Source organism: Sorex araneus, chromosome 5, assembly GCF_027595985.1.
Source record: "Sorex araneus isolate mSorAra2 chromosome 5, mSorAra2.pri, whole genome shotgun sequence".
NCBI classification, from domain to species: Eukaryota; Metazoa; Chordata; class Mammalia; order Eulipotyphla; family Soricidae; genus Sorex; species Sorex araneus.
Window position 1 is genome coordinate 173,961,246 of NC_073306.1, and position 13,667 is coordinate 173,974,912.

Below are 13,667 nucleotides of genomic sequence, written 5' to 3' on the forward strand. Positions count from 1 at the left end.
CAAGAATGTTTCCATAGATTAAGTTTCACCTTCTTGCCCTTTTTCTTCACTTCCACATGCCTCTTTTCCCAACCTTCCACCCACCTACCCGGCCGGGATATTGTGAGACGCAGGCCCGGTTTATTCTTAAGTCCCTTCTGCGTGTTGCATGTGACTCCGAAGCAATTGCAGGCACCCCCTGGACATAATTTCATCCCAGCCCTCAAGCATTCCAGCCCAGGGCTGGGGATGGAGGACGGCGCTCAGTGGTAGAGCACATGCTTCATCTGGAAGGGGCCTGGGTTCCATCCCCCTCCCGACCCACACGCCAAAACCCCCCACCGACTCCTGGGCTTTGCACCCAAGGGCCAGGCTGTTGGTGCTGAGAAGCTCCTTTACTGCCAGACCCCTCGGGATTCTGGGACCTGGCCTCCTTGGGGTCCCCAGCCCATCCCTAGCCATGCATACCGTCATCCCAGACACCGTCAGCCTCCGAGTGGGGAGCCTCTTCTCCGCCGCGACTCGGCTTCCTTTCTGTCTCGTGCTATCAGCTCTCAGCTCCTGTCTTTCGTTAGGGTCTCCCAGACCTGCCAGGAGCACAGTGCCAGGAGAAAGCCCTGGGTATTGCTGGGTGTGACACTTCCTTCCCCCTCCCCAAATAAATGAAATCCATCCTGTGAGGGGAGATTGTCCTTGCTAGTGTAGGAGAGAGCACACGAGAGCTTCTTCCCTTTTGCTTTTACTCGCCCTCATTTGGTGGCTCGAGGGTGGGGTGCTCACAGCTTCCTGGGGGGCGCAGAGGTTCAGACCAAGACCTGCAGGCCTTCTCCCAGGTTCTCCACACCCCAAGCTCTGGAGAAGGCTGCTCTTCTCCCAGGTCCTGGAAAAAGACTCTTTCAGTCACCCATGATGGCCTCAACCAAAGTTCTGTCCTTTTAGCCCTTTTAATTTTGAGGGATTTTTCTTTTTTTTGTACTGGGGCCACATCAGCAGTGCTCAGGGTTTTGTCGTGGCTCTGTGCTCAGGGATCTCTCCTGAACAGGCTCAAGGAGCCACAGGGGGTGCTGGGGATTGAACCCTGGGTTGACTACTTGCAAGGCAAGCGCCCTGCTTGCCATACTATCTCTCCAGCCCAAGTCCTGCCCTTGGAGAAACAGCAATGGCAAAGTCCAAAAAAGGGGGTTCCTCTGATCCCACATCTCCCCTGCCATCTGCCAAGACCCTAGTGTCCCAGCGCAGCATTTCCTAGCGTCTCTCACCTTGGCAAAGACTGGAGAGACCCTCAAAGATAAACTGCCTGAATTAGTTCCATGTACAGGTAAAATGTTTCTAAAACCGTGACTGCAGAAGGAGGTCTCCTCTGTGTACAGGAATTCTGATCTATGATGTGTGAGGAATCATGAATTGGATCTTTCTACCCAATCCCACAAATTCCTAAGTCTTTCCAACCCAACACTCATAAACAAGAGAAAGAGATGCGAATTACTAGTCCTCCTCTGCGTTGGCATTTTTGGGTAAGGCCAAGTGGCTCCTCTGATACTCACTGCATTGGGATGTCCACTCGGCTGGTCAGCAGGGCCATGCTCACAGAGTCAGGCAGGGACCTTATCTGCACTCCAATTCCTAGATTTCCCTTGGGGAAGACTAATGACACCTTCCATTTCCGCTCTCATGTCAAACTTCACCATCAGCTGGAACCTCCACACAAATTCATTCTGAGTGAACTAAATAAAGCCCAGGGCTGTTGACATTGCTCCAGGGATCATCTGCTTCCAGAGAGCTGCCTACTCAGAACCCCACTGGTGTCTCTCGATGCTGGGTCCAGTCTGCCCCTGGTGACAGAGGCATCGGGCATCCTTGAGGATGCCTGGAACCCACTGGGGCCTGAATATGGGGGATTTTCTCCTTTGTGTATAGTTGGCTTCAGGACTGGACCCTCACCGATTTCTGTCCCCAACAGGTCCCACTGACCTTGCAAAGACTCTTTGATTGGGGGACTATTTAACCTGCTTGGCTCCCAAGCTAGTTATCTCCTAAAGAGTTGTGTTTTTTTTTTTTTTAAGAGGGGAAAGGAGGAGGACATTGCTTTGCTCTTTATTTGTTTCCATCCTTCTGTTTCCAGCTTTCACTATCACACAGGTACAGGTAAGCATCACTAGAGCAGCCCAGGGTCTTAACCAACATTTAATAAGCTCATATATAAGATAGATCAGGGATACAAGGGGCTCCAGAAGTTGCTTTCCTATCCCTTTTCTTTTAAAAGAGTAAATTTGGAAGTCGCCAAAAACAACAACAACAAAAACCAAAAAGTAGTAAATCAATGGTGAGAATATTAGGATGCTGATTGATATGTTTTATTCTAAAATACCTAAGAGTCTATGAGTCCAAGAAGCCATCAACTGCATGATCCACTTATGGACGATATAAATAGGAAGAACCGCGTCAGATATCAGAAGCATCATGAATGCAGACTTGTTCAATGTATTCCCCAATTCAGAAAATCCAATATGAAAAAGTGAGTGTCTTGGACTTGGGGAATCATATGTGTATTTTTTTTTTAATTTTTGAGAATAGAAAAAAATGACCTCTCACTAAAGCCAACTCTTTACACAGAAGCATTTGTTCACATTTCACTTCATGCAAAGCATCTTCCTCCCCGCACTCTCCCTTCGTGACTCCTTTTAAAGTTCTTGTGTTTTTAAATGTGTTTCTGAATGAGGAACCCAGCCCTACAAATACTTTTTTAACTCTTCTTTAAACTTTTTTTTTTTTGGCAGCTGCATTAGAGCTCAGCTGATGCAGCTACTGCTGGAGAAAAAAAAAAAAGTGGTTACTTTTGCCTTTGTGACCAAAGGAGAAGGGATGGGGACTGCCAGCATGCCCGCTGCCCGCTACGCCCCGCCTGGGGTCAGAACTGACGACTGCGAGTCCCGCGGCTCTTTTCCCTTCTCCTGGCGCGGGAGCGCCCCCACGCGGCCCGAGGCGGGGAGACACGGTGGGCGCTGATCCCGCTGGGGTTTGTCTGTTCTCTCCCCGCTCAGGAGCACGAGTATGTTTGACATGCGGTGCGAGGAGGAAGCCGCGGTGCAGCCGCACAGCAGGGCCCGCCAGGAGCAGCTGCAGCTGATAAATACCCAGCTGCGCGAAGAGGACGACAAGTGGCAGGACGTGAGTGCTGGCCAGGGCCGGGGGCAGCTCTGGGAACAGCAGAGAAGCAGGCGGGGCAGAGAGACTTGCTCTTGGAATCAAGGCAAAGCAAGGAAAGGGAGCCCCTAATAGAATCTAACTTTTTTTGTTTGTATTTATTTGGGTGGGGGCGGGGCTCCCAGGCTTTGCTGGTGTGGTGGAGGGGGGGGCGGTGCAGGTGTCTTTCCGGCAATCTTTGCCCACTGGGCTTACTGGTTTAACACTGCAGCAGTGACAGGTGCTGCTCAGGTTCTGGGGACCACCAGGACTACACCCAGCAGTGGGGAGCCGGGGAAGGGGGGCTATGCAGGACTGGAAGCAAACTCCAGTCCTGGTGCCTGCTCTGATCCTGTACCGGCCTCACCCCAGAGCTGTTCCCCGCCCCTCCCCTCTACCCAGGTCCCTCCCTCCCCTTAAAGTTTAAAGAGAACTTTAAACCCTGACATCCATCATTGTCTTGATTGAAGGTTATAGCAACCTGAAGACTGAGGAGTGAATGACCCAGACGTGTCACTAGCAAGTACCCTTGCTAGAAGCTTGGCCACCAAGGAGAGAGGAAGTAGAGGCGAGCCAGTGACTGGCGTGGGGCTGAGAAGGGCTCAGTGTCTTCTGAAGCATGGCCTTATCTGTGACAATGGTGACAGCAAGCAAATTCCTGGGGCATGTCCTGTCCTCTCTCTTATTTATTTATTTTTAAATTTTAGTCTCTCTCGATACGCCAAAAACAGTAACTACAAGTCTCAGAATGGAGATGTTAGGAGATGTTACAGGTGCCCACTTGAGCAAATCGATGAGCAAAGGGATGTCAGTGACAGTGACAGTCTCTCTCTCATTTTTAAAAAATATTTTGTGTTTGATTTTGGTTTTGGAACCACACCTGGCAGTGCTTGGGACTTATTCCTAGCTCTGTGCTCAGGGATCCTTCCTGATGGGGCTCAGGAAACCCTACGGGTGCCCGGGGGATTGAACCCAGGTCAGCCGCATGCAAAGCAAGTGGCCTACCTACTGTACTACAGCTCCAGTCCCCCAGGAATGTTCTAGGTGCCTGCTGACATATAATCATTCTCATCATCCCCTTAGTATGTAGTACATAGCGATGTCTGCTGCTCTCAGTACCATAGGCGAGTCCCAGGTGAGCATTGGTGAGTGAAAGAGCAGAGTGAGAGAGCGCGGGCAGCTGCTGACCTCAGAGCGACTGGAGAAGGGGGGCTGAGAGCAGGGCAGCCAAGTGCGTGGAGAATGAGATGAGAAGCTAGTGTTTCCAGAGAGCTCTCAAAATCGCTCTTTTGAACTTGAATTTACCATTTGCCCAGACGTCTGCCGGTCTCTCCTCCTGTGTGTCAGCTATGGCTCACAGCTCTCGTGACAGCCTATGGGAGGATGTTATTATTGTACCCAGTTTAGAGTTGAGGGAACCAAGGTACAGAGAAGCTAAGAAACATGCATAGGTGCCAGGCATGGGTGAGATGGGGATGGGTGGTTCCCCACAGCCACAGTCTCACCTGCAGAATTCCAGGATCGTCATTCTTGGTTGTCAGTGCATTCACACAGAGGCTTATCAGTTCTGGAAGAACCCAAACCTCATTTTTTCCTTGCCTTTTAGGCTTTTTTTTTTCTTTTTGGATCACACCTGGTGTTGCACAGGGGTTACTCCTGGCTCATGCACTCAGGAATTACTCCTGGCGGGGCTCAGGGGACCATATGGGATGCTGGGAATCGAACCTAGGTCAGCTGCATGCAAGGCAAACACCCTACCCGCTGTGCTATTGCTCCAGCCCCAGTTTTTTTTTTTCAACCTCTTTTCTCTAGAGAAATTGTTTTGGTCCTATGAGTTATTCTTAGTCCCCTACAGTGAGACAAGTCCATTGATACTGCTGAGGCCATACATAGGAAGAAATGAAGTTTCTGACTTCATTATTGCATTGTGAAGTAACGATTTTTATTTTATTGTTATTATTATTGTTATTATTATTATTTGCTTTTTGGGTCACACCTGGCGATGCACAGGGGTCACTCCTGGCTCTGCACTCAGGAATTACCCCTGGCGGTGCTCAGGGGACCATATGGGGTGCTGGGAATCGAAGCCCGGTTGGCCCCGTGCAAGGCAAATGCCCTACCCGCTGTGCTATCGCTCCAGCCCCATGAAGTACTGCTTTAAAGTGTGGAAACTGACATGAAATGGACGCTGTGTTCATATTGCCATTCCTCTTCCTCTAGACGTACCTGCAGTGTGAATGTCTTGGTGTCACGTGTGCCCCAGAGTTAGTGGCCCCTCAGGAGAGAAGGAAAGAACTTAGGGGCCAGTCTGACCACGCATATTCTCTCCCCTATTTCTGCACCCACCTAGGACCTGGCTCGTTGGAAGAGTCGTAGGAGAAGTGCTTCCCAGGACTTAATCAAAAAAGAGGAAGAGAGAAAAAAAATGGAGAAGTTACTGGCTGGCGAGGATGGGATAAGTGAACGGAGGAAAAGCATCAAAACCTACAGAGAAATTGTGCAAGAGAAGTGGGTTCTTTCTGTTGGTGTTGGTTTTTACCGTGCCCCTTGTGTTTTCTCTAACACCCGCTGCTGGTGAGCTGCACCGGCTCGGCGCCCCCGTCCCAGGCAGCCCCTGCTGTCCGTACCCTCAGCCCTCCCGCATCGGTGACTTGCTGACGTCGCTCTTGCCTCTCTCCCCCCTGTCCCCCCTCTAGAGAGCGGAGGGAGCGGGAGTTGCACGAGGCCTACAAGAACGCGCGGTCCCAGGAGGAGGCGGAAGGCATCCTGCAGCAGTACGTGGAGCGGTTCACCATCAGCGAGGCGGTGCTCGAGCGCCTGGAAATGCCCAAGATCCTGGAGCGAAGCCACTCCACGGAGCCCAGCTTCTCCTCCCTGCGGGGCGACCCCAGCCCCATGAAGTACCTGCGGCAGCAGTCGCTGCCTCCCCCCAAGTTCACTGCCACCGTGGAGACCACCATCTCTCACCCTGGCGTGCAGGAGGCCAGCGGGGCAGCCAGCAGTGGGTCTCCCAGCAAAACGGTCCCCCCCAAAGCAGTGCCTATGCTGACAGCCAAGCCTTATTCTCAGCCCAGGAACTCCCAGGAAGTCCTGAAGACCTTTAAGGTAGGAGGAATTCTGTACGTGTTAGACCCACAGCTGGATCCCCGGGAGGGCATGGAAAGAAACCTGAAGGAATGGCGCCTAATTAGGGGCTGGGGAAATAGCCGGGGGGCTGGAGCTCAGCCTTTGCGTGTGGCCCACCCTGCTCCATCCCCGGTCTTCCAGCACTGCCCACCAAAAAAAAACAAAAAAACAACCTTGACAGCTGGTATGACCACCTCCCCCCCACAACCTCCCAAAATAAAATATGATATTTTTTTGCTTGGGGGCCACATTTGGTGATGCTCAGGGTTACTCCTGGCTCTGTCACTCAGGAATGTCCTCCCGAGAGTGCTAGAGAGATAGACTGGAGTGATAGCACGGCGGGTAGGGCGTTTGCTTTGCAAACAGCATTTGCGGCAGATCCGGGTTTGATTCCTCTGTCCCTCTCGGAGAGCCCAGCAAGCTACTGAGAGTATCCTGCCTGCACGGCAGGGCCTGGCAAGCTACCTTGGGCGTATTTGATATGCCAAAAACAGTAACAAGTCTCACAATGGAGTTACCAGTGCCCACTCGAGCAAATCGATAGTGCTCAGGGGACCATTATGGAATGCCAGAGATCAAAGCTGGGTCAGACGTGTGCAAGGCAAATGCTCTACCCATTATACTATTGCTCCAGCCCCTAAAGTGCAATTAGTTGGGTTTTTGTTGTTGTTGTTTTTTGGTTTTGGGGTTTTTTTTTTGCTTTTTGGGTCACACCAGCGATGCTCAGGGGTTACTCCTGGTTCATGCACTCAGGAATTACTCCTGGCAGCGCTCTCTCGGGACCATATGGGATGCTCGGAATCGAACCCGGGTTGGCCTCGTGCAAGACAAATACCCTACCCACTGTACTATCACTCCAGCCTTGCAATGAGTTTTAATACAGAAGCAAAACATTCACATTTACAGTCGGGGTGTTGATATGTCTCTGGAGATGTGGTTTGCACACAGTTCAAGGTTACCAGTTCCCCTCAGTTCAGATTTCAAACATGAATGGATTCTTGTAGAATTAGAAGTTGACTAGTCTCTGTAAGCAAGGTCTGTGTTCTGCTTCCAGACAATGGCACGGTCTTCATTTCCTGATACCCTAAGGACCTCCAGGTACATACGGGAAAAGCCTCCATGCTAAATTTGAATGTTCTTTGGCATAGCTGAAAGCAATCATATCTACTCCTAGTCTAGTCAGAAACAGACATAACCCCCAAATTGTGCGATAACTGGACAATGCACACATGGGATGTACTCAGTCCTCAGATAAAACGGGTTTTGAAATATTTTTTGAACCATTGAATGTGAAAGAATTCTAGAACCCAAGAGTCTTTCATGTCTTCAAATTCCTGTAGTCATATGCTGAGTCTTCCTTGCCCCGGGCAGGTGAGTGAGTAAGAGTAAGTGTGCACATTGCAAAGACAATGTCTGTGTTAATAAAATATTCCATATGAAAACCCTTTTATAAAAATTAAGAGATCCTTAAGGATAGTATTTATGGGAGCCCTCATTTCTAGAACCAATGGAAGCATCGGAGCCCTTCATTGCCCGGCTGTGTTTGTGCAGTGATCATGTCTGAGAGGTTCTGAACTTGTGAGCTCATCTTCCAGGGGAAGTAGCCTGCTTCTGTTGGTTCTGATTTTATAGGTCGATGGGAAAGTCAGCATGAATGGAGAAACAGTTCATTCCGACGAGGTAGAGAAGGAACAGGAGTGCGTCACACTGGCCCCGGTCCCTTCATCAGCCTCACCCCAGATGCTGGATGCTGCAGCCAGCGTGCATGGAGACCCCATGGAGACACAGCAAGACAACAGTAGCGCGAAGATCAGCATAGAGAAACCAGGTTCTGCTCTCCCGGAATCAACCGTAAGAACCAAACTTTTTTTTTTTTTTTAACTCTTCAGACTAACTGAATCAGGCATCTGTTTGGAAAGACAAAACAAAACAAAAGAGAAGTAGAGGCCAGGAAATAGTACAGTACTCGGGGCTCATGCCTTGCATGTATCCAACCCAGGTTTGATTCCCAGCATCTCATGGGCAATCCTGGGGACCCCTGGCACCAATGGGTGATCCAAGTATCCCCGATCATGCGAGCAGCGTGATTGCATCCTTGGACCCTGTATTGAACTATTGAACAGTCAGCCTGAGTCCTGCTTTGGAGACTGCAACAGACAAACACGCAGATCACAAACATGTTTCTCACAGTTATTCCTTTAGACATGGATCTGTCATTTGCTTGTAATGTAACAAAGTCCCGACAAGCATTATAACGTAGCCCACAGAAATATTTTGGTTTGGGGGCTGGAGAGATAGCACAGCGGGTAGGGTGTTTGCCTTGCACGCGGCCGACCCGGGTTCAAATCCCAGCATCCCATATGGTCCCCTGAGCACGGCCGGGGTGATTCCTGAATGCAGAGCCAGGAGTAACCCCTGTGCATCGCCAGGTGTGACCCAAAAAGCAAAAAAAAAAAAAAAAAAAAAAAAAAGAAATATTTTGGTTTCAGGGACACATACTGGCTTGAGTATATGTCAGCCCAGGTGCCGGCTGGGCAGTTTTCTCCTTGGCTATGATTTCCTCCAGCCTCTCTACTAACTTCTGAAGGAAACCCTTTGGCATGGTTTTTCTTTTTTTAATTTATTTTTCATTTTGGGGACCACACCCAGTGGTGCTAGGGGGCTACTTCCAAGGATGCTTAAGGGTTCTGGGGATTGAATCCAGGCCTCCTGCCGGCAAAGCACGTGCTATCAGTTAAGCAGTCTCTCCTGTTCCCTGTGGTGTCCCTTGATATGGAAGTACGTACCCTGGTTGTCATACTTCCCTTCAGGGGAACTTCGCCGTGTCTATCTGCCCATGCCCAAGCCCCATACTTTTCTCAGGACACCTTTCCCACTGGATTGGGGCCCCATGCCCGTCCTGCAGAACTCCACCTTTTGTTTAGATGTGGTGATGGACCACACCTAGCAGTGCTCAGGGCTTATTCTTGGCTCTGCTCTCAGGGTTCACTCCTGACACTGTTCAGGGGACCATATGGGGTGGCAGGGATGGAACCCAGGTTAGTGACAGTCAAGGCAAGAGCTTTCCCTCTGGCTCCAAGACCACATTTTAACCTAACGAATGGCCTCTTTGGGACCACAGCCGATGATGTTTGGGATTTCTTTCCTCTTGCCTGAATATATTTTATCCCTGAACTTTATGCAAACCTGAACTTGAAATAGAAAGAAACCTGAAGAGACACACCAAGGAAACATCCAAACCCAAGGTAATCTTACTGCCTTTCTTCCCCGAGACCAGCCTGACCCTGGGAAGCCTCAGGAGGGCAGCTAGGAACACCCCAAATATCTGAGTCTCCATTCTCCCTTGGAAGCTCAGCCTCTGTAAGCACTCTCTGGCTCTCTAAAGCCTGGTGGCTGTGATTGGGCCGGGCATTGTTGTACCTCTGGCGTTTTAGTTATATAAGTTATATAAGCTGTAAGTTATATAAGTTAGTTATTTAAGGAGCCACTGCATTTTCTGTGTAGGTGGTACTGATATATGTCCGTGGGTTAGACTAGAAGCCAAGTTATTAGGTACTATGGGCAATTTTCGTTCATTCTTAGAATATTCTTTTCACTCACTATTATTTTAGGTGTTGTGGGTAAAGCGAAAGAGGTAGCCTTGAGAAAAGAGTGCTTCCACCTGTGCACTACCCAGGCAATGCCTGGCACAGGTCAGGACAGGTAAAGTCTGCTATGAGCATCCCCATGGCACAGACGCTCATGTCCCACCAGCCTTCTGGACAGCTGCCACGCCACTCCTGAAATCAACTTGTTCTGCACCATGCAGTCACTGGCGCCCACCACCCTAGCTCCTGGGAGCATTCGGGCATGAGTGAGGAATTGCTCTTGGCAAAAAGGAAAGTCCATCCCAACCTTGGCACAGATGTTCCAGATCCATTCATTGCCTTCCCTCATGGAAGGAAATTTCAGGAAGAGACAAAATAGTAAAGTTAAATAGTTTTATTTAGAGAAATTTACTTATGATGAGAGGAGGAAGAGAGAGATACAGAAATGTTCAAGAGAGAGAACACTGGCTTCTTTTTTTTGTCTTTTTTAAAAATTTATTAATTTTTTACTAGTGAATCACTGTGAGGATACAGTTACAGATTTACATATTTTCGTTCTTGTGTTTCAATCATACAATGTTCGAGTACCCATCCCTCCACCAGTGCCCATTCTCCACCACCGATGATCCCAGTATCCCTCCCACCCACTCCGCACTCCAGCCCCCTGCCACCCCACCCCGCCTCTGTGTCAGGGCATTCCCTTTTGTTCTCTCTCTCTCCTTTTGGGTGTTGTGGTTTGCAATAGAGGTAATGAGTGGCCATCGTGTTCAATCTATAGTCTACTATCAGCACGCATCTCCCATCCCGAGCTGGTCCTCCAACCACACTTTACTTGGTGTTCCCTTCTCTCTCTGAGCTGCTTTTCCCCCAGCATGCAAGGCCAGATTCCAAGCCGTGGAGCAAACCTCCTGGTACTTATTTCTACTATTCTTGGGTGTTGTCCTTGGGTGAGAACACTGGCTTCTTCAGAGGGGAAAAGCCTTGAATGATGTTTGGGAGTCTCTGGATCATGACTGTTAATGAGTTTATATGGCGCCAGAGGCAGTTTGTGGGCATGACTGCCAGGCTCCCAGGAGAACAGGGAGATGGGGACGGGAGGTCATATATCTTTAACTCCATTAGGACCTAGAGATTCTGGTCACAGAACCTTGATACCTGACTTTTTCAGCAGATTCACTCACTGATGAGGCTCTTCTGAGCCTGTGGAGATTGGCCGTGAGCATGGCAGCAACTGAGTTCTGGAGGTTTTCAGCTGTCAGGGCTCTGTGGGGGTGGGCAAGTTCCCCTCCAAGCTGCCATGATATTAAGTTCATCCTGGGTGGGGTCTTAGGGGCATCTCTTGGCAGCCTGTTGCTCTCTTCAGAAATTTATTTATGAGTCTCTGGATCATGGCCGTTAATCTTGAATGGTTTGGGGGAGGAGGTTATTTAAGATTGTTGAAGGATTTTCTCCAAACCACCTTGGCCTGCAGATCTCTGCATACAGAAGAGTTTGTCGGGTGTTGTCCCAGAAAAATAGACTTGGACTCTCGGTGGTCCTTTCTATTCATATCTTGTCCTTTAGCTCCCTTGAAGCGGCTCCTTTTCTGAAGCCTCTGCCTTTCTCTGAAGAGCATCTCTGTTTCTGCTCTGGGTGGCTGCTCATTTCCTCCATCTCTGCAGAGCTCAGTATTTGCATCTTGAGAAACGTGGCCCTCGTGTCTCGGGGCTTCTTCAGGGCTGATGCCTATGCAGCTTCTACTTGGGGTTATTATTTCGGGAAAATCTCATCATCAGGCGCCCCCATCTGCCTGCAACACAGCCATGGTACCAGGAATTTTCCGATCCATCCATCATTTTTATTTCATTTTATTCTTTGGATTTGGAGGCCACACCTGGTGGTTCCCTTGCAGGTGCTCGAGGGACCATATGTGATGCTGAAAGAGCTTAGCAGTATATAAAGCAAGTGTCTTAACCCTTATGCTACTTTTTCCAGGCCTCTTCTTCAGTAAACCTACTCCTCGGTTTCCTTCCTTCTCCATTCGAAGATTCTTCTTTCTTTTTTCTTTTCTCCTTGCTTTCTTGTTCAATTATTGGGGGCCATGACCAGCAGTGCTCAGGTTTTCTTCCAGATCCCTCAGGGATGACTCCCAGCAGTCTGCAGGGCCCCCATTTTGCTGACAATCAACCCCTTCTCCCCCGCGCAAAGCCACTCTTCAGTACGTTGAAGTCTTTCCCTTCCTAGAACACATTTTTGGTTTCTTGGGGGGCGGGGGGAGTAAGCGAGCTCCCAGAAGCTATATCTTGTAGCCTGCTTCTCCCTCTGGGAGAAACTGGCAACCTGCCCACATTGGACAGCCTTGCAAGCTTCCCATGGTGTATTCATATGCTAAACCCAGTAACAAGCTGGATCCCATTCCCCTGACCCTGAAAGAGCCTCCAGTGCGACATCGACATCGACATCGTTGGGAGGACTGCATCGAGAGAGACTTCTAAGATCTCAGGGAAAGGATGAATGGAGAGGTTACTGAGCCCTCTCAAGAAATCGATGAATAACGGGATTTTGTGTTCGTGATCGGGTGGGGGGGAGGAAGGGGGGAGAAGGGGGACAGCGCACTTGGGAGGTGGGCCACACCTGGTGGTGCTCAGGGCTTACTCCTGACTCTGCTCTCAGGAATCACTCAAGGTGGGCTCAGGGGACCATTTGGGATGCCAGGATAGAACCCAGGCTGGGCTCAAGCAAGGCAAGTGTCCTCCCCCCTGCACATCAGGCCCCTAGAACTCTTCTCTTGACTCTCACAGCACTGGCGTATCCTGTTGAGAAGGTGGCATGAGCGGGCCAAGGCCAAATAGGGTCACCAGCTGCAAGTCAAGGGGCTATGATGCCGAGTCTCTGGGGAACAAGCAACGGGCTGGCCCTGCACTCGCGGCCCTCACATGCAGGCCGTCTGCAGGACTGTGAAAGGAACACTGTTCTTGCTCAATGCTGCCTTTCTTCCCCAAACTGCATTCCCAACAGATCCCCAGTCTACAGCGTGGCCTCCCCCTCCATGAAAATGTCACAGTCCCTGCAGGGGGAGCAGGAATGATTCAGAGGGCTCGACTGCAGGAAGCAAGAGTGTCACTGTGGATCTTGGAGTAGGGGTGGGGTAGGAATTGAGACTCCAGTGTTGGGGGGATGGGATAGTCAGGATGTCCATCTCTGGGACCAGAACCACCTCGGCTCTGCAACATGTCTCCTCTTTCCTTCCCATCCACTTCCTGTTTCTTTTGGGGTTTTTTTGCAACTGTTTTTACATTTTATTTTCATAAAGCCATTCACAATAGTTCATTACAGATAATGTTCAAACACCAATCCCACCCCGGAGCACCTTCCCACCTCAATAAGAGGGAAGTGTGTGAAGGTTGTTGTATGTTGTATTTCATTCTGGAGCCACTTAAGCCTGTATATAAGAGAATGCAAGCAAGTATGTTAAAACCAAATAAATGTGTGCTAGTTTTGGTACATAAGTGGGCTAGTGTAAAAGTGGTCGCATGGCAGCAAATACAGCCACGCACCAAGGAAATTCTATGGTTCTCTCTTCCTGGAGCTTTGTTTTATAGTATCTGGATCTTGGCTGTTGTTGAGATTACATGGCACCAGGGGCAGTTTGTGGGTGTGACTGCCAAGCTACTGGAAAACTGGGGAACTGGGTGGAGGAGGCCCAGTCCCAATCCGAGTGGGCTTGGAAGTGTCAGACACGGGGCCCACATACCTGGGTTTTTCTGCTGGATCCCACTTGGGTGAGGCTTGTCTCAGAGTGTGGAAGGTGGC

At 49.9% G+C, this 13,667-nt stretch overlaps 1 protein-coding gene across 13 annotated transcripts in view; it reads left to right on the top strand.

Moving 5' to 3' along the window:
* Positions 1 to 13,667, top strand: part of LIMCH1 (LIM and calponin homology domains 1) — a 367,764-nt gene that overhangs the window by 302,307 nt on the left and 51,790 nt on the right. For all 13 annotated transcript variants that reach the window (XM_055140738.1, XM_055140740.1, XM_055140745.1 and 10 more), the window contains 4 exons: positions 3,021 to 3,147; positions 5,513 to 5,670; positions 5,859 to 6,267; positions 7,921 to 8,139. In XM_055140738.1, the coding sequence (XP_054996713.1) occupies positions 3,021 to 3,147; positions 5,513 to 5,670; positions 5,859 to 6,267; positions 7,921 to 8,139 (913 nt within the window). The remainder of the gene's footprint in view (positions 1 to 3,020; positions 3,148 to 5,512; positions 5,671 to 5,858; positions 6,268 to 7,920; positions 8,140 to 13,667) is intronic.